Consider the following 19,915-nt stretch of genomic DNA (forward strand, 5'->3'; position numbering starts at 1 on the left):
GAGAGAGAGAGAGAGAGAGAGAGAGAGAGATACCAGAGAGAGAGAGAGAGAGAGATACCAGAGACACAGCCTGTGTGAGCATTGCCTGGGGCAGAGGTGGCCAAGCCAGTCCTGTTGGGGCCCTGGTGTTGACAGTGCTTGCGCTGTGTGTGCATGATGTGGGTTGGCCAGCAGAGTCTGCAGTGGTGCTGCGGGGTGGTGAAAGTCTCCTCTCTTCTAGAGCTGGACAGAGGCCTCACCGAGCCCCAGATTCAGGTGGTGTGCCGTCAGATGCTGGAGGCTCTCCACTTCCTGCATAGCAAGAAGATCATCCACCGCGACCTCAAGGCTGGCAATGTGCTCATGACGCTGGAGGGTGACATCCGGCTGGGTGAGGCATGGCTCAGGGCCCTGGAGGGTGACATGGCTAGAGGAGGACGTGGCTCAGGGCCCTGGAGGGTGACATTGGCTGGGGGAGGACGTGGCTCAGGGCCCTGGAGGGTGACATTGGCTGGAGGAGGACGTGTGTGGGGAGTGGGGAAGGGCGTCCTGGCTGGAGTACCAGGCTGGGGTGTCCTGGATGCACTGTCTGATATTCTGCCCCCTCACCCCCTCCTCTGTCCCCAGCCCCAGTTGGCTTCCTCTGCTCATCACCTCGGTGTTGCTAAGGAGCATTTTATTTCTTCCCACGACTGTACCACAGAGGCCCGGAGACTGAGACCCCCATGTGTAGCTGGAGATGGGTCGTTAGCAGGGTGTGCAGTTGTGGATTTTCATAGATTGACAGCTCTCAGCGTCTCAGCTCAGACCTCAGGGAGGGTGGGATCTACCCTAGACCCAGCCAGCAGGGACGGGGCGGGCGGCCACCAGGGCTGTGGCCGGGGTGCTGGAGTCCCAGGGGCTGTATGTGAGAGGAGTCTCGGAGGCGGACATGGCTGGGGAGGTGCCAGGTGTGGGCGTGACTGGGCAGGGGGTGGGGAGCAGAGTCGTGGAGATGGCCTGGGAAGAATGACATCAAGCTCAGCGCGTCTGCTGGACTTACTTGTCCAGCATCGCGTTGACTGCTGCTGCTGGGGCGGCTCAGGGGTCTGGATGCAGGACATGGACACTGCCAAGGGAGGCACCCCAGATCCTGCCAGCCGGGGAGCGGTGGCAGTGAGGATTTCCAGAAGACCATTCAGTCAGGGAGAGGGGTGTGAACCGGAGCAGCTGGCACAGGGAGCCAGGGCAGAGGACAGTCAAGTGTGCCGGTGCGTGTGTGTAATGGAGGAGGCCGGAGACGGAGCCCCAGGGCCAAGGCCAGGCCGAGTGCAGGGTGGAGGCTGGGCCTGTGGCCGTAACTGTGCTGAGCTGTGGGCTTCTCACTTCTGGGCTGCTGCCCCTGCCCCACCCCAGATCCCCTGTCCATCCGCAGGGCCCTGGCACGCCGTGCAGAGTCCGGGGTGCCAGTCAGAGCCGGCTGAGGCAGAGGGGTGCATCAGGTTTCCAGGCTTGGCTACTTGGGAGCCCCAGGGAGCCAGTGAAGGAGCGTTGAGTTTGGAGAGTTGGGTGTGTATTTGGCACACTCTGTAGATGCCTGGCACACCCTGGCACATTATTCTTTCCTGGTGGGAAGTGCCCAGCCGCAATCCTGAAGACGCCTTTCATCTGATTCGGGTGTCTCTGACACACACAGGAGGTGAACTCTGCAGCTTCCAGGAGGGACTCCCGAGCTCCGGGCAGAGTGTCCCTGCCCTGGAGGTCCAGGTGCCCAGCTGGAGCGGGGGGCGCTCAGTGATAGAGGCGCGCCCAGCATCCCCGCAGCTGCAGACTGTGACTCCAGGGTCCCTCATCCCCACAGCCACCGATGCGCCAGGCAGGAGCCAGGCCTGGCCTCTCCCCCACCTCGCCGTGACCCAGAATTCCCTGTTCTTGCCCCCGCACGCGGGGTCTGGGCTCGGCCTCTGTGCAGTTTCCCCTCACCCATGCACATGGGAGGGCAGGAGAGCGGGGGAGACACCGCAGGTTACTTAATCTCAGCACTTACGAGATGGGGCCGACCCTTTCCCTGCCCTGCAGGGTCCTAGGTGAGGGGGGACGCCGTAGAACTCAGACATTTCTCTATGCCGATGGCACACATGAGTCTCTGCACCTTACAGATTCTCAACAAACGTTACCCTTTGTTTTGTTGTTTGTTTTTTGCTGGTATCAGGATTTGAACTCAGGGCCTTGTGATTATTCAGCTTTCTCATTTGTTTGGCATTTCGCCACTTGAACCATGCCTTCAGCTTGGCTTCTTGCTGGTTATTTTGGAGATGAAGTCTCATGATCTTTTCTGCTCCAGCTGGCTTCAAGCTATGATCCTTTCAGATTTCCATTGCCCGAGCAGCTGGGCTAATAATTTCCTTTTTATAAGATGAAAATGACCTTTAGGAAATTGGGTTCTTAGGATGTCCAGTTTCCTAGTCTGTCTTTTGTGTGTGGTACCGGGGCTTGAACTCGGGGGTCGCGGTTTTGCTTGGCTTGCTCATAGCTGGCACTGTGTGGTGCATTCAGAGCATGAGCTCTTCCATCGAGCGACTCCCCAGGCCCCAGCCTCCGCTACTTTAATGGATGGTCACATGTGGTACATTGTGGCATTCCCGTGTGTGAACCCTGATCCTGCCGGGTAACTGATTTGTGGGTAACCGTGGAGACCACGTTCAGAGCCCTGTCTGCCAGCTGTTTTGAATTGGGCAGCGAAGGCCTGTGCTGTGGAGCATTGGTTTCTCGCACGGGGCCATGTCTGGTCTGGGAACCACCGCTGCCCAAGGGGTGCACACCCCTCCAGCCTCTGAAACGCGGCTCTGCACCCCACCTGCGAGGTCTTGGGGTGCTTGTCTTTCTGCTCCCAGGTTGTCTCACGTAATATCATGTTCTCGTCTGCAATCACTGTATGTCCCCATCTCCTCCTCTCAGAAGTGATTGGGAGATTTGGAGCCTCCACCCTGCTCTCCAGGCGGCACTGCTGTGAAGGGCTGGAGGTGGGCCTCTGAGTCTCCTTCTGCGGTCCCGCCTGGGGGAGGGAGAGCTCCCGGCTTGACTGAGTCTCCGGATTAGACTGACTGTGGCCAGCGCCTTCCTTCCTGCTCACGCCCCTACTAAGTTCGAAGTTCTATTTCACCACATCCTGGGTTTTACTGCAGAGGAAAAAAGACTAAAACCCCACAAAACCCCAAATACGTTGCTAACTGCATTTCTGTTTTTTAAACCATAAAGCAGTCCATACGAGCATTTTAAAGGCTAAAAGTTAGCTCGTGTGTGCAACCCTGGCTCCTCGGAGGACGAGGTCTGGAGGGCAGGGGCTCAGAGCCCACTGGGGCAGAAAACCCTGTGAGACTTCACAATAACCATCAAGACGCTGGGCTGGGGGTGGCGCCAGTGGTAGAGTGCCAGCTAGGCAAGCAAGCAGAGTAAACTCAAGGCTGTGAGTTCAAACCCCACACCAGAAAGAAAAGAAAAAGTGTGTAAAGTAAAAATGTAAGGTCTGTGCGCCCCACACCCAGGGAGCGGCGTCTGTTGAGTGTGGCGTGTGACCCACAGCAGGTGCGTGCCGCACAGCAGACTCACGCTCTGGAGCATGTCCTCTGTGACCTGGATGTCAGGTTTGAGGCAGATCACCAGGGAGCGTATCCCAGGGCAGCCTTGTTCTGTTCCTAGGGCTCCCTGCTATTTTACAGCCGAGAGGACCAGTGCTCCTCCAACACATCCACAGAGGCTCCTCCAACACATCCACAGAGGCTCCTCCAACACATCCACAGAGGCTCCTCCAACACATCCACAGAGGCTCCAAGGATGTCCTGAGCCCTGTGGACGTTCATCCCTGCGTGTGCCACACGCCTCCTCCAACACATCCACAGAGGCTCCTCCAACACATCCACAGAGGCTCCTCCAACACATCCACAGAGGCTCCTCCAACACATCCACAGAGGCTCCAAGGATGTCCTGAGCCCTGTGGACGTTCATCCCTGCGTGTGCCACACGCCTACGCAACCCACCTGTGCGTACCTCACGTGTGTGGACGTTCACCCTGCGTGTGCCACACGCCTACGCAGCCCACCTCTGTGCGTTCCACACGTGTGTGGATGTTCACCCTGCGTGTGCCACACGCCTACGCAGCCCACCTGTGCGTACCTCACGTGTGTGGATGTTCACCCTGCGTGTGCCACACGCCTACACAGCCCACCTCTGTGTGTACCACACAGGTGTGGATGTTCACGCCTGCGTGCTCCTGTGCCTGTGTGGATGTCTCCCTGTGTATACCACACACCCACATGGAAGTTCACTTTGTAAGTTAGACACAGTGAGAAACATATATCAGGGACTGACGTAAAACAGAGCAAGGACAACAGCACAGTGTAATGCATATGATTGTGCATTTGTGGATAATTTCTATTTCGTATGATATTTTCACGGCACTGGAGAAGGTGAGGTGGAGCCTCACTGACTGGCCCTCCTGCCGTCCCTGTGTCAGCCAGCTCTAGATGCACGCAGGCCAGCTCGGTGCAGGGCAGGGACAGGCAGTGCCCTTCCCGTGGGACCCCCTCCCTCCTTCCTGCCGCCCGGCCTGCCTTGTTTCCCTCAATAGACCACAGTGAAATGACGCTCATGTCCCCTGGGGCAGCCTAGACGGGGCACGGGGCGGGGCTGCCCCTGTGGGGCCGGGGACAGGCTGGAGGACAGGCCGGGAACAGGCCGGGGATGCCTCTGCAGGGGTGGGGTACAGGCCGGGAGACAGGCGGGGGACAGGCTGGAGGACAGGCCGGGAACAGGCCGGGGACAGGCAGGGGTACAGGCCGGGGACAGGTGGGGGACAGGCCGGGAACAGGCCGGGGGACAGGCCGGGAGACAGGCTGGGGTACAGGCCGGGGACAAGCCGGGGGACAGGCTGGGGGACAGGCAGGGGGACAGGCGGGGTACAGGCCAGAAACAGGCCAGGGGACAGGCCGGGGGACAGGCCGGGGACAAGCCGGGGGACAGGCAGGGAACAGGCAGTGGGACAGGCCTGGGATGCCTCTGCAGTGGCCGGGGGACAGGCTGGGGACAGGCCGGAGGACAGGCCAGGGATGCCTCTGCGGGGGCCAGGGGACAGGCAGGGGGACAGGCCTCTGAGGCCTGGGAGAGTCCCACCTCGGGCTGGGCCTGAAAGGGAAGGACTGGCTGCTCTTTCCGGAATGCCTGCTGGGCTGGGCCCCTCTGTGTCATTGTGGAAGCAGGGGTTTCTCTCCTCAGAAAGGAGTCTGCGGCTGTGGTGGTGACAGAGCAGTAGGCGGTCCTGAGACTCGCCCTGGCCGGAGGGCTGTCACTGCCCCCAGGAGAGTTCCTGGCAGACACGTGGTACTGACTGCTGAGTTTTCCAGACACGTGTCCACAGAGCCCAGGCGCAATCCTGCTCGGAGGCCTGGCGGGGCGTGTGCACCCCAGCAGCCACACCTCTTAGTGGGGCTGGGCCTCCTCCCGCCCTCCCTCCTTCCTCCTCTTTCCTCCCTCTCTCCACTGGCAGTCCTTCGCCACTCCCTTCCTCCCACAGCTATAAGTGGACACTGGTGTTGCCTGGTCTCTCTGCACCTTGAGCTGTCTGAGGGGCATGGATTCGACTGGTCTCTGTGTTCCTGTGGTGCCGGATGTGCCGGGTGGAGACTGGTTTCAGCTTACGTGGTTCTGAGCTCAGCGGGGCTGCGGCCTGGCCGGGTCGTGGAGCAGGCCTGGCTGCAGGGTCAGGCTGTGACGGGTCAGGGAGGGGTCTTGGAGGGTCACTGTTGTTCTGGATGAGCAGACTGTCCTCTTCCAGCCTGTCAGGAAGCATCGGGGACATTTCCCTCCACAGCACCAGGTCCTTCTCCTTGCTGGGGGCTAGGAAGGGAGATCACGTATTGAAGGGTAAATCTGATTATTTTTGTTAATCCGGAAACTCCGACACAGCAAAGTTTCAGAATTGAGGAAGTGGAAGGAACCTCTGGTCTGGTTTCCCCACCCACACACAGCCCAGGAGGCGGGGATGTGTCCCCAGGCTCTCCAGTGCGTGTACCTTGTCTCCACTTAGCTTGACATATGAGCGAAATCTATGCTGATAAATATATGTTAGTGTCCATGAAAAGGGTAAAATATCTCATGGCATTTTTCTTGTAGTGCTGGGGATGGAACCCAGGAGCTAGGCAAGCAATCTACCACGAAGCTACATCCCTGCCCTTGGGTTGAGCTCAGGGCTTTCACTTGCCAGACAGGCTCAGCTCCCAGCCAGCCCCTGGTTCTTTTGAGACAGTCTTACTACGTAGCCCAGGCGATCGTGAACTCACGGTCCTCCCGCCGTTGTCTCCTAAGTGCTGGGGTTACTTGTGCCACTGTACTTCCTGTCTTGTTAATTTCCTACTTTATTTCTGTGTGTGTGTGTGTGTGTGTGTGTGTGTGTGTGTGTGTGTGTTTGGGGGGGGCAGAGAGAGGGAGAGGAAGAGAGAGGCCTTAAACCCTTTTTGGGAAAGGCAGGATATTGTGTATATGGCACATAAAATTTGAAAATTATAGTAAGAAAACATAGCTAAGCAATTCTGGTTAAGATTTGCTACTATTGCCAGATACCAGTGGCTCATGTCTATAATCCTAGCTATTAGAGGCTGAGATCTGAGAATCACAGTTTGAAGCCAGCCCAGGAAGGAAAATCCTTGAGTCTCTTTATCTCCAATTAACTACCAAAAAGCTGGAAGTTGAGGTGGGTCTCAAAGTGGTAGAGAGCTATCCTAGAGCAATAAAGCTCAGGGACAGTGCCCAGGTCCTGAGTTCAAGCCTCTCTCTCTCTCTCTCTTTCTCTCTCTCACATACACACAAACACACACAAATTTGTTACTGTAAGGGAACTTCAATGAGCATCACTTGAGCCATGCGCCACTTCCGGTTTTCTGGTGGTTTATTGGAGATAAGAGTCTCACGGCCTTTCCTGCTGGGGCTGGCTTTGAACCAGGATCCTCAGATCTCAGCCTCCTGAGAAGTTAGGATTACAAGCATGAGCGCCTGGCTCATGGTTATATTTTTGTATTTAGTATAATTTCCTTAATTAGATCACTTCATTTACAATTATTGTATCTGAGTAGGGATGTTTTCAAGGTCCTTGTTGTTTATTACCCGATTGCTTTCCTGAAGACCGTTAGCAGCTTGTACTCAGGTAGGAATGTGCCCATCCCAGGCCAGGTACCACAGACTGCACGCTGCCATCTTTTTCATGCTCGCCATTGATAGACAGCACCTGTTACTTCTCTGGAATCTGTGCCACTCCAAGGCTTGACCTTCCCCGCCCCCCCCCCACCCATGGGTAGAGGTCTGGTCCTCAGATATTTTATCTGAGATTTTTGTCTTCCAGCCGACTTTGGTGTATCTGCCAAGAATCTGAAAACTTTGCAGAAGCGAGATTCCTTCATAGGAACGCCGTACTGGTGAGTTGCATTTCTTCTGGGGGTGGAACGGGCCTGAGTATCTGCATTTCACCCAGGGTGACCTCTGGGTGGTGAGGGGAGAGGCCCAGGGCAGAGGCCAGCCCCCACTTGGACACACTGCCTGGCTTCCTGATTCCTCACAGTAAACCAGGAAGTAACAACGCCTGTTTATAGGTACTGAGGGGATGGGCTGGTGCTCAGGGTGAGCACTCCATTAGGAAGCCAAAGGGAACCCTTAAACCGTGGTCCAGGTGCTGCTTATTTCACATCTCTGTGTTGCACCCCAGGTGGCCGCCGGCCGGGCTGGGTGGGCCCATGCGCAGTGCAGGTTCACTCCCATCTCCACAGTGTTGTGACTGCCCCTCTTCCACAGCTGTCCCTTCACGAAGAAACAGCTCTGACTCCTCTCACACTGACTTGCTGTTTCGTTGTTTTTACGATTGTGGTGGTGCCGTGTCCCTCTTTCTTGCTTGCTTATTGCTCTGTAACTCTGCTTGATTCCTTCCCCTGTCTCTCCCATCCCTTTCCTGCAGTGCTGTGTGTCCTCTCTGCCTGCCTCCCTTACCCCCTAGGCCTCTGCTTTGGATCGCTGCTGCCGTCTTCTGGCAGGTCTTGGGAATGCCGGCCGGCCATGGCAGGCGCTAACAGGCGAAGACCTTCTAAGGAGGACAGTGGGACATCACGTAATTGAGATCATGACTCAGGAGGGCCCTCAGCCCTCATCTGGGCTGGTGTCCTGGGCCCCTGAGTCTCTGAGACACACCATCGGGAGCCGTGTTGTGTTGTCCCTGGGTGTGTTCCCGTGCTGCCCCTCGGCTTAGCCCTGTGTTGTTGCTTGGTGGCTCAGGATGGCTCCTGAGGTGGTGCTGTGCGAGACCATGAAGGACACACCGTATGACTACAAGGCTGACATCTGGTCCCTGGGCATCACGCTGATTGAGATGGCACAGATCGAGCCCCCACACCATGAGCTCAACCCCATGCGGGTGCTGCTCAAGATCGCCAAGTCGGATCCTCCCACGCTGCTCACGCCCTCCAAGTGGTGAGGAGACTCGGCACGGGCACCACCACTGAAGGGCACGAGTCCTTGGTGGTGTCCCCGGGGCTGCCAGCTGCAGCAGGGGTGTCAGCACTGCCCCCAGCCTGAAGTCACCACAGATCCCATCCTCAGGTCCGCGGAGTTCCGGGACTTCCTGAAGACAGCGCTAGACAAGAATCCCGAAACCCGGCCCAGTGCTGCTCAGCTGCTGGAGGTGAGGGATCCTGTCCTGGCCCCTGTGCCCGCCCAGCAGGGCCCCTGCAGGGTAACGGCGGGCAGGCTGGGCTGGGCTGTGCAGGCTGGAGCCGGGGCCTCAGCTTTACCTGGGTCCAGCAGGGGCCGGGGGCCGGGCTCTTCCTGGGTGGACCCTGGTGGACCAGCTCAGCCGGCAGCAGCCTTGTGGGCGGCCGACCACTTGACTGTGCCCTTGGGAGGGGTGGCCTGCTCCAGGAAGCTTTTGGAGTAGCGCTGTGCATTCCCTCCTTTCCTCACCATGCTGGGGCTCACTTGAGGCCACCGTGGCCTTTTCTGTTGGGGGGGAGGGGTCGCCTCCCCCAGCTCCCATGAGGGGTGCTGACCCCCCGACCCCTGGGGTGCCGACCTCTGGGGTGCCGACCCCTGGCTCCTTCCACCCCCAACTCCTGGGGTGCTGACCCCTGGCTCCTTCCTCCCCCGACCCCTGGGGTGCTGACCCCTGGCTCCTTCCACCCCCGACCCCTGGGGTGCTGACCCCTGGCTCCTTCCACCCCTGACCCCTGGGGTGCTGACCCCTGGCTCCTTCCACCCCTGACCCCTGGGGTGCTGACCCCTGGCTCCTTCCACCCCTGACCCCTGGGGTGCTGACCCCTGGCTCCTTCCACCCCCGACCCCTGGGGTGCCGACCCCTGGCTCCTTCCACCCCCAACTCCTGGGGTGCCGACCCCTGGCTCCTTCCTCCCCCGACCCCTGGGGTGCTGACCCCTGGCTCCTTCCACCCCCGACCCCTGGGGTGCTGACCCCTGGCTCCTTCCACCCCCGACCCCTGGGGTGCTGACCCCTGGCTCCTTCCACCCCTGACCCCTGGGGTGCTGACCCCTGGCTCCTTCCACCCCCGACCCCTGGGGTGCTGACCCCTGGCTCCTTCCACCCCCGACCCCTGGGGTGCTGACCCCTGGCTCCTTCCACCCCCGACCCCTGGGGTGCTGACCCCTGGCTCCTTCCTCCCCCGACCCCTGGGGTGCTGACCCCTGGCTCCTTCCACCCCTGACCCCTGGGGTGCTGACCCCTGGCTCCTTCCACCCGCCCCCCGGGGTGCCGACCAGGTGTGTCTTGCCCCTAGCACCCCTTTGTCAGCACTGTCACCAGTAACAAGGCTCTGCGGGAGCTGGTGGCCGAGGCCAAGGCGGAGGTGATGGAGGAGATCGAGGACAATGGGGAAGAGGAGGGCGCCGTGGACGCCAGCTCTGTGAGTGTGGGAGGCCAGGCTGGGGCTGGGGAGGGAGGCTGGGGAGGGAGGCTGGGGAGGGAGGCTGAGGCTCCTGCCCTGCCCCATGTGGAGGTCAGGTGAGGGGCCTGCGGGAGGGCCTGGCTGAGGGCTCCTCGCCGGAGCCCATGCACAGTGTTTCGGAGTCCAGGTTTTCACATAAAACCACCTGCCGTCCACCCTGGTGGCGCAGCGGATGGCCCTCACCTGCAGCTCCAGTGTTCAGAGCCCCCCATCCTTCCCGGTGTGGCTCACACAGGGGTTTTCGGAGGCAGCAGGCTAAGAGGCTGTGCCAGCTGCCCCGTCTGCTGCTGGGCACAGGAGTGGAGTCTCTGCATGTTTGTACTTCTGCGACCCAGTGTGAAAAAGGCGTGGGTAGGATTGCCAGCCAAGGCTGACCTGACCTGACAGCAAGAGAGGCGGGGGGTAACTCAGGTGAGCAGAGTGCCTGCCCCCCTGCAAACCAGACCCCAGAAAGAGAGTCACATGACAGTCCAGATTTCCAAGCTGGAGTAAGATGGCTGCTGAGCCTCCATCCTTCCGACGCCCCTCCCAGTAGCCTAGAGACGCTGCGGCTAGACTGGCAGGGGCTTCTCGGGCCTCGCCCTGGGAGCATCTTCATAATGAGGTGGTAGTGGTGGCGAGAACAGCGGTGAGGAGACCCCTACCCCCCCCCCAGCACCACACCCACACGGCTCGCTGTCTGACTTGGCCGTGTGTCTTCTTTAGACCCTGGGGAGCCACACTCAGGACTCTTCTGAGCCAGGCCGGCTGAGCCCATATGCCCACCAGCTTCTCCAGGAGCCGGCTGTCCCACGGCCATCCAGCCAGGCTCAGGATGGGGTGTCTGGTGCCCACAACCAGCCCTCTGGGGACGGGTGCCCGCAAGCCAGCAGCCCTCCCAATGTGGCCCCTGCAAATGACAACGGCCTACCAGTGCCCGTGCCCCTCCGGAAGCCCCGGCCCGTGTCCATGGATGCCAGAATTCAGGTGGCGGAGGAGAAGCAAATGCCTGAGGATCAGAGTCCTGCAGCCACCAGGTCCCAGAAGGCCAACCATGACCGGCCCAGCCCTAGCCGGCCCAGCAGCAGTGCCTTGGAGTCCCTCTGTGGCGGGAAGCTGGCCAACGGCAGCCTGGAGCTCCCGGCCCCCACGGGCCCGGGCCCTTCCCAGCCGGCCTCCGACAGCGTGGACTACAGTGCCTCCCTGTCTGCTGACCTGTCCCTGAACAGAGAGACGGGCTCCCTGTCCCTCAAGGTAACTTCATTTGGCTGTGCCTTCCTAGACCCTGTCCTGCCTCTCTCTTCCTGTAGACTCTGTGCGTACAACATTTTCTTTTTGTAAATATGGTGGACTCGCCTGGAGCAGTCTCTCCCCGGCTTTTCTCCGGGGAGTGGCTGCGGTAAGGGGGTGATGCATGATGTCCTGGTGAGCAGAAGTCTGTCTCTTCAGGGATGGGTCCTGTGGTCAGGGCAGTGCTCAGCCCTCAAGGCAGGGCTGCAGCCGAGTGGGCTTTTTTCCCTTGAGTTCCACACCCTCCTGCCTTCCTTACAGCCGGCTGACGGCTGGCCCCTGCCAAGTGGAGCCTGCAACTGTGCATCTGAACGCTGAGGGTTCAGACTTGGGTTCAGAAGCAAGGAGACTGGTCCCAAGGGAGGTCTCCACCCAGGGAGGAGGAAGCTCAGCTCGCACCTTGACCCCCTGCCCCTACTCCCCGGAGGGCTGTCGGCTTCACCTTGTGTCATCCTTGGAGGGTAGGCTGAAGTACTGAGTTTTGGCACTTTATGTGTTCCCTGGCCAGGACTCAAGGCTGCACAACAAAACCCTGAAGCGAACACGTAAATTTGTGGTGGATGGCGTAGAGGTGAGCATTACCACCTCCAAGATCATCAGTGAAGATGAGAAGAAGGACGAGGAGATGAGATTTCTCAGGCAAGTTCAGGAAGGACCACTGATGGTAGTAATGGTGGGGATGTACTGAGAGGGGTGGGTACTCACTGGGATGAGGGGTGGGTACTCATTGGGATGAAGGATGGGTACTCATTGGGATGAGGGGTGGGTACTCACTGGGATGAGGGGTGGGTACTCATTGGGATGAAGGATGGGTACTCATTGGGATGAGGGGTGGGTACTTGTCTGGATGAGGGATGGGTACTCATTGGGATGAGGGGTGGGTACTCACTGGAATGAGGGGTGGGTACTCACTGGGATGAGGGGTGGGTACTCATCGGGATGAAGGATGGGTACTCATTGGGATGAGGGGTGGGTACTCATCGGGATGAGGGGTGGGCACTCGTCGGGATGAGGGGTGGGCACTCGTCGGGATGAGGGGTGGGTACTCACTGGAATGAGGGGTGGGTACTCATTGGGATGAGGGGTGGGTACTCACTGGGATGAGGGGTGGGTACTCATTGGGATGAAGGATGGGTACTCATTGGGATGAAGGATGGGTACTCATTGGGATGAGGGGTGGGTACTCATTGGGATGAAGGATGGGTACTCATTGGGATGAGGGGTGGGTACTTGTCTGGATGAGGGATGGGTACTCATTGGGATGAGGGGTGGGTACTCACTGGAATGAGGGGTGGGTACTCACTGGGATGAGGGGTGGGTACTCATCGGGATGAAGGATGGGTACTCATTGGGATGAGGGGTGGGTACTCATCGGGATGAGGGGTGGGCACTCGTCGGGATGAGGGGTGGGCACTCGTCGGGATGAGGGGTGGGTACTCACTGGAATGAGGGGTGGGTACTCATTGGGATGAGGGGTGGGTACTCACTGGGATGAGGGGTGGGTACTCATTGGGATGAAGGATGGGTACTCATTGGGATGAAGGATGGGTACTCATTGGGATGAGGGGTGGGTACTCATTGGGATGAAGGATGGGTACTCATTGGGATGAGGGGTGGGTACTTGTCTGGATGAGGGATGGGTACTCATTGGGATGAGGGGTGGGTACTCACTGGAATGAGGGGTGGGTACTCACTGGGATGAGGGGTGGGTACTCACTGGGATGAGGGGTGGGTACTCATCGGGATGAGGGGTGGGTACTCATCGGGATGAGGGGTGGGTACTCATCGGGATGAGGGGTGGGCACTCGTCGGGATGAGGGGTGGGTACTCATCAGGATGAGGGGTGGGTACTCACTGGGATGAGGGGTGGGTACTCATTGGGATGAGGGGTGGGTACTCATCGGGATGAGGGGTGGGCACTCGTCGGGATGAGGGGTGGGTACTCATCAGGGTGAGAAGGATGGGTACTGTGTCTTCGACAGCATTAAGTGGGGAACCTGCTTGAGAATCTGTACTTCCTCATCTCTCCACCTGTCTACCTGCCCAGCTGTCTGTTATCTGTTCCTTCATCCGCTCGTCTACCCACCAACCCATCTATCTATCTCTCCATTCACATATACACCCAGTGACCCAAGTCTACCCACCACTGGTATATTACCTATCAATCCGTAATCCATCCATCCATCCACCCACCTATGTATCCATCTACCTACGCATGCTGGTATCACCCACTGACCCAATCAATCACCCATTCGTCTATCATCTGTCCATCCATTTATATACCCAAATATCCACCCATCCATCCATCATGCGTCCACCCCTCCGTCCATCTACCAGTCATCCAACCCCGCCATGCTTACCTCTTTCCTTCATCTACGTACTCACCACAGACGGTGGCTCAGATAAATAAGGCCACTGTCTGGTAAAACTTAACCTGATTGGCCAACATACAATACACAAGATGTTCTTGGTTGTGCTGTGCTCTGTGAAGGAAGTGCTGGGTTTCACCTGTATGGTGGTGAGTGCTGGGGCTGGGAGGGGCAGCGGCCATAGGCCCTGGGGTGACCGCTAGTTTTGTTTCAGGGGAGTTGCTGGCACCCCGGGGTGACCACTGCAGTGCTTTTTGTTTCATGGCCTGCACCTCTTTTGCTGGTTAGAATATTCCTTCTTTTCTTCCTGAAGATCTGTAAGCACTCTTTGTATTTTGAATGTCAGTGCCGAATGCAGCCTGAGGCATTGACTTGTAACCACAGCTTGTCTTTGCCAAAGACTTGCACGGCTTCGCCTTGGCCCAGCCCTCAGTGCCGTGCGCCGTGAACACCGGCCCTCTGAGGCTGCTTTCTCATTGGGAAATGTTCCCATCCAACCTTCAGGCGCCAGGAACTTCGAGAGCTCCGGCTCCTCCAGAAGGAAGAGCACAGGAACCAGGCACAACTGTGCAGCAAGCATGAGCTGCAGCTGGAGCAGATGCACAAGCGTTTTGAACAAGAAATCACTGTGAGTGTGAGCGGACGGGACCGGAGGGCTCTTGCTGCCACATTTTCTCTTAAGAGGAGGGGACAGCTCACAATGTTTGCCCAATTACTGTTGCTTTCCAAAAGCACAGAGATTCCCCTCTACAGAGAAAATCACCCTGTGGACACAGTGCAACACCCCTCTAAGGTTGATGGTCTGCTTTCCCTTTTGCAGATGGAAATAAAATAGAGTCTCAGGGATTTTAAGCGACTTGGCCTAGGTCACACAGCAAAGAGGTCTTGGAGCTGGAATTCAAACCCGCTTCTGAGCACAACCTCAGGTTTAGAGAGCCTTTGCTGAGTTGCTCTGAACTGTTGCTTCTTCTAGACCAAGAAGAAGTTTTTTGACACTGAGCTGGAGAACTTGGAGCGTCAGCAAAAGCAGCAGGTGGAAAAGATGGAGCAAGACCACTCTGTGCGCCGCCGGGAGGAAGCCAAGCGGATCCGCCTGGAGCAGGATCGGGACTATGCCAGGTTTCAGGAGCAGCTCAAACTCATGAAGAAGGAGGTGACTGAGGGCTGGCAGGGTGTTGGGTACTGCGGGCTCAGCCTCACTCACAGCAGAGGGTCTGGGAGCTGCTCAGAGCAGCATGGCTGCACCTCTGTGCATTCTCAGCTTCTTCAGCTATGCTGGCTTTGACCCAGCCGGGCCCTGGCATGGGGCGTGGGGAGGGCCGTTTTGCCTTCTCGCAGCCTGGCACTGAGTGAAAGCAGAAGGAAGGGAGGGGTAGTGGTGGCCCTTCCCGCTGGAGAGGCTGTTAGCACACAGGATGTGGGCACACACACAGTAACCCCTAAGCCCTGTCCCCCCCCCCTGCCTGCAAGGGGAAGTGTCAGGGCAGTGGGTGGAGGGAGATCTCAGCCTGCCCTGAACGGGGCAGCCCTTGCCTCCCTTGTGAGGGGCTGGAGGGTGTTTCTTCATTTTGGGATACCCTTTCTTAGGAGAGTTAGGGGAGGACAAGCAAGCGGGAACAGCAGCCTCATCTCAAGCTGAGGACAGGATGAGCGGCCCTGCTGGACCTCGGGCCTGGCCTGGCCCATCGTGGGCCTCGAGAGCCCTGTCTGAGCAGAGCCAGCGCGGGACAAGTGAGGGACCCGTCCACAGAGAAGGGACCTCTGCGAGCTCAGTCGCCAAACAGTGACATGCAGTATTTAAAAGTAAAAACGAGTAGAAGGACTCCATGAGTCAGCTACTGGAACAAGGGTGGTATTCGACAGGGCTGGGCAGCGCGAGGCAGTGTTCTGTCTGTCCTGCTTGCTTCGTTGTTGCTCTGAGAAGATGCCTAAGAGTCACTTGGAGAATCACCTGCTCAACCCGTACTTGAGCAGAGCATGGTGGGGCAGGAGTGTGCGGCAGAGGGCTCCCCTCAGGGCGGACAGGAAGTGAAGGTTTTCCCTCATGGTGGACAGGAAGTGAAGGGCCCCCCCATGGCCAACAGGAAGTGATGGGCAGTAACAGGACGGGAAGGATAAGAAGCAGCCTCCAACCAGGCAGGAAGTTCCATCACTTCCAGATAGTTTAGTTTACCCACATTTTGAATCCATCAGTGAATTCAGCCATTCATCAGATCAGAGCCCTCATGATCTAACCATTTCTGAGATTGTGCTTTATTGAACTCCTCCGAATCTCTCCGTCCAAACAACCTGACCATCATTATTAACTGTCAGTGAGTATACTTAAAATGCTAGTGCTTGTTCACACGTTTTGCATGCATCGGATTGATGTTAGTGTCTGTCTCGGTGACTGAGTTTGGGGCATGCCCCTCACGCTCCTTCCTCACCCACAGAGAGAGGAGGAGTTGTGCTTGAGCACTCGGGGTGGAGGGGAGCTGGCCCTCAGCATGGCATAGGATTAGGAGCCAGGCCTGGCTTCAAGTCTTGGTTCAATGGCGTGCCAACAGCATGGTTTTCCCTGAGTCCTGTCTGGCTGAGTGTCTGCATGTGTGCTTCTGTGCTGGTGCCAGGCATTCTGTAGTGAACAGAAGGCAAGAAGGGAACTCAAGTCCAAGACAGCCAGAAGACAAAAGACAAGTACACTATGGAATACCTAAAACAGTTGCAAACGTGCTGTGAATGCCAACTGCCCTGCTAACTAGAGAAGATACAGGCAGAGCCGCGTTTCCTTGGTCTGGAAGGTGTTCTAGCTGGTATTTAAGCTGAGCCCAGAGAATGTTCCCACAGAGTGGAAAGAACTTAGACTGAAGTTATTTAGGAGAGCCCAAAAATGGTGTGACAGAGACCTAGGACACTGGAAGCAGAGCAAGCAGAGGAGAGGCCAGGGCCAGGGCCAGGGACCGGCAGCCATCCCTCACGGTTTTGTGCCTTCGGTGAGGTGCACATTAGGTTCTAGATGCAGCGTCTGTCCCAGGGTAATGCACAGTGGTGCTGGTCTCCCCCTGGCTCTGCACCCCACCATGTTCACCCTGGGTGTTTGCAGAAGGAATCGTGAGAGGAGAGGAGGGGGTGCTGCCAGGGCCCATGGAGCCATGTCCTTTGCCATCCTGACAGAAAGCAGATTTTCTTCCAAGGACTCCAGGGACAGCTTGCATCTGTCACTGATTCTGGGCAGTGTGGAGGTGGTACAAAGGCTCTGCTCACACGACAGCTTCTTTCTCATTCATTCATTCATCATTTATTTATTTTTGGGCTGGGCATAGAATTCAGCATGCTAGACAAGTGCTTGTCTCTGAGCCACCCACCCACCCTGACACAGTACTCAAGTCTTCCCTTACTTTGGGGTGTTTTTCTTCAGAATTTTCATGGAAGGGAAAATGCTGAAAAGCCCTGAAGGAAGCCCAGGTTCTGGGACCAGAAGAAGGGGATGGAAATGAGATAGCCCAAAGATGCCCCCGTGCAGGGTGGGAAGCCTAGGAGTGGCAGCCAGCCCGGGGCGGTGCCCGGTGGAGGCCTGGGAGTGCCGACCCGCCGCTTCTGCCGTCCCTGCTGCAGGTGAAGAGTGAGGTGGAGAAGCTTCCCCGGCAGCAGCGGAAGGAGAGCATGAAGCAGAAGATGGAGGAGCACACACAGAAAAAGCAGCTGCTGGTGAGTCCCCAGCCCCGGGGTGGGGGGCAGGGGTGCTTGCTGGAGTCCCAGACTTGAGGCCTTGAGTGACGTGAGGCCTATGCAGAGGTCCATCCCTTGTTCTGAACGCCCAGGAGCAGCTCACCCTTCAAGTCCCTCCCGCCTCACCTCTCCACGCAGCCTTCTCTGATTCCTTGCACACCCACCGGAGGTGGACGCCCTGTGTCTTTGCCTCTCTGGGATGACAGGTGTATGCCGCTGTACACGGCTATTGATTGATGTGAGGGTTGCATTAACTTTTGCCTGGGTGCTACCTGAGTGGCCGGGTTTACAGATGTGTGCTGCCATGTCTGGCCCTCTATGCCCTTCATGTGAGGCACCTAATCTTTTTTTAAGCTTAATTTTATTTTCTTGCTAGTTTGGAAAGGTAAACACAGGCAGGAGTGGCTTTCCCCAAGCAGCTTGGAAGGCTGGGATTGTTGGGACTCAGGCCAGCAGGAGAATGTTCTCAAGACTTTGAGAAGAACTGGATGTATTAGTAGCATACGCAGCTCTCTCCAAGCCCCACAGCCAGGCAGGAAGTGAGACCCTATGTAAAAAAATAGTGGGCAAAAGTCAGGGCTGGGTGGGGCTTATTGGTATGAGTGCCTACTTAGCAAGCACAAGGCCGGTGGCCCAGGCCTGTGGCCTGCCACTCAGGAGACTGAGCTCTGATTATCAGATCACAGTTCAAAGCCAGCTCAACAGGAAAGTCCGTGAGACTCTTATCTCCAATTCATCACCAAAATAGCCAGAAGTGGAGCTGTGGCTCAAGTGGCAGAGTGCCAGCCTTAGGCACGCATGTACACATGTACACACACACACACACACACACACACACACACACCTCAGGGACAGTGACCAGGTCCTGAGTTCAAGTCCCAGGACTGGCAAAAAAACCCACAAGGCAAAAAACAGAACAAAACAATAAAAAAATTAGACTGGATCTCTAGACAGAGAAATGCCACATGTTCAAGGAAAGGGAAATGCGCATTGCCATGATTTGATAACTGCCCTGTTGACAGGTGAAGAATGGCCAGAACATATCCCATAAATGTACAATTGTTGTCCATTAAAATAAAAAGTGACAGTAGTAGTTAAAGGTGGACGATGAGCTCCACCTGCCCTCGTACCTACTCACGGCCACTCAGTCCCTCTCTGGCCCCACTGGATTCTTCTAACTCAAATCCCAGATACCACGGCACCCTGTATCTATAAACACCTCTCATCATAGGTACCACGGCACGACAAGATTGTGCCTTCGCTGGGAACTGGGGCAGACGCTCTGCTGTGAGTGTGCGCTTTGCACGTGCAGATGCTGGCTTCACTCTTCAGCACCCAAAAAATTAACAGTGATGTCTGAATAACTTTTTTTTTGCCAGTCCTGGGGCTTGAACTCTGGGCCTGGGCGCTGTCCTGGAGCCTCTTTGTGCTCAAGGCTTGCACTCTACGACTTGAGCCACGGTGCCACTTCCAGCTTTTTCTGAGTTTATTGGAGAAGAGTCTCATGGACTTTCCTGTCTGGGCTGGCTTTGAACTATGATCCTCAGATCTCAGCCTCCTGAGTAGCTGGGATGACTGGCGTGAGCCGCTGGTGCTAGGTTTTGAGTAACGTTTTTGCATTCTAGTCAGCACACACATTTGTACTTCTCAAAACTCTTCTCACAATCCTCATGCCTTCCTTCCCTCCTCTCCCTCCTTCTTTCCCCTCTTTCCTTCCCTCCCCCCATTTGATTCCAGGTTCAAGTAAAGCCCATCTGTTGCACTGGCCACTGACTTGGTATCTTGAGACATTTTCTTCTTCGTTTTCCACATTTTCTTCTCTAGCCATGCTGACCTTTCTCCTGTGACAGGAATAAACACTGTTTTCCAGGCTGACTCTGAGTAAGTCTGTCTCCCCCCGCCCCCCAGGACCGGGACTTTGTTGCCAAGCAGAAGGAGGACCTGGAGCTGGCCATGAAGAAGCTGACGGTGGAGAACAGGAGGGAGATCTGCGACAAGGAGCGCGAGTGTCTCAGCAGGAAGCAGGAGCTCCTTCGAGGTGGGCCTGGCGTCACCGAAGGAGCGCTGGGGCTGGGTGGGCGAGGAGGCCTGGCGTCACCGAAGGAGCGCTGGGGCTGGGTGGGCGAGGAGGCCTGTGCCTCTCCACCTTGAGTACACACCCTTCCTGGTGAGACAGGCAAGCGGACTCCCTGGAGTCAGGACTGAGGTGAGGGTACTGGTTACATAGTTCACATAGGAAGGCAAAGTGGGAAAGGGAGAGGCTGAGTAGCATGGATTGGAATTGGAGCTAAGCAAGCTGGGTTAACAGGTCACAGAGATGTTGTTGACAGTCTGGCCCAACACTGTCAGGTGGGACCCCCGCTAAGGCTCAGAGTTCTCTGGTCGACTGATGGTCTGTTCTGGCTGCAGTGGTGCAAACCATGGACCATGTATGTGGCTTGGGAACAAGTTCGAGGGGCCACCAGGGCCAGGGCCAGGGCCAGGGCCACCAGGGCCAGGGCCAGGGCCAGGGCAACCAGGGCCAGGGCCAGGGTTAGGGCCAGGGCCAGGGCCACGGCCACCAGGGCCAGGGCCACCAGGGCCAGGGCCAGGGCCAGGGTCAGGGCCAGGGCCAGGGTCAGCG

General features: G+C 57.4%; 1 protein-coding gene across 1 annotated transcript in view; it reads left to right on the forward strand.

Moving 5' to 3' along the window:
• Nucleotides 1-19,915, forward strand: part of Stk10 (serine/threonine kinase 10) — a 55,570-nt gene that overhangs the window by 22,309 nt on the left and 13,346 nt on the right. The window contains exons 5-15 of the mRNA XM_013028611.1: nucleotides 221-370; nucleotides 7,349-7,421; nucleotides 8,269-8,463; nucleotides 8,593-8,674; nucleotides 9,779-9,904; nucleotides 10,652-11,179; nucleotides 11,724-11,854; nucleotides 14,089-14,212; nucleotides 14,558-14,737; nucleotides 17,179-17,271; nucleotides 19,201-19,410. Of these exons, the coding sequence (XP_012884065.1) occupies nucleotides 221-370; nucleotides 7,349-7,421; nucleotides 8,269-8,463; nucleotides 8,593-8,674; nucleotides 9,779-9,904; nucleotides 10,652-11,179; nucleotides 11,724-11,854; nucleotides 14,089-14,212; nucleotides 14,558-14,737; nucleotides 17,179-17,271; nucleotides 19,201-19,410 (1,892 nt within the window). The remainder of the gene's footprint in view (nucleotides 1-220; nucleotides 371-7,348; nucleotides 7,422-8,268; nucleotides 8,464-8,592; nucleotides 8,675-9,778; nucleotides 9,905-10,651; nucleotides 11,180-11,723; nucleotides 11,855-14,088; nucleotides 14,213-14,557; nucleotides 14,738-17,178; nucleotides 17,272-19,200; nucleotides 19,411-19,915) is intronic.

The sequence above is a fragment of the Dipodomys ordii genome, unplaced genomic scaffold, assembly GCF_000151885.1.
Source record: "Dipodomys ordii isolate 6190 unplaced genomic scaffold, Dord_2.0 Scaffold112, whole genome shotgun sequence".
NCBI lineage: Eukaryota > Metazoa > Chordata > Mammalia > Rodentia > Heteromyidae > Dipodomys > Dipodomys ordii.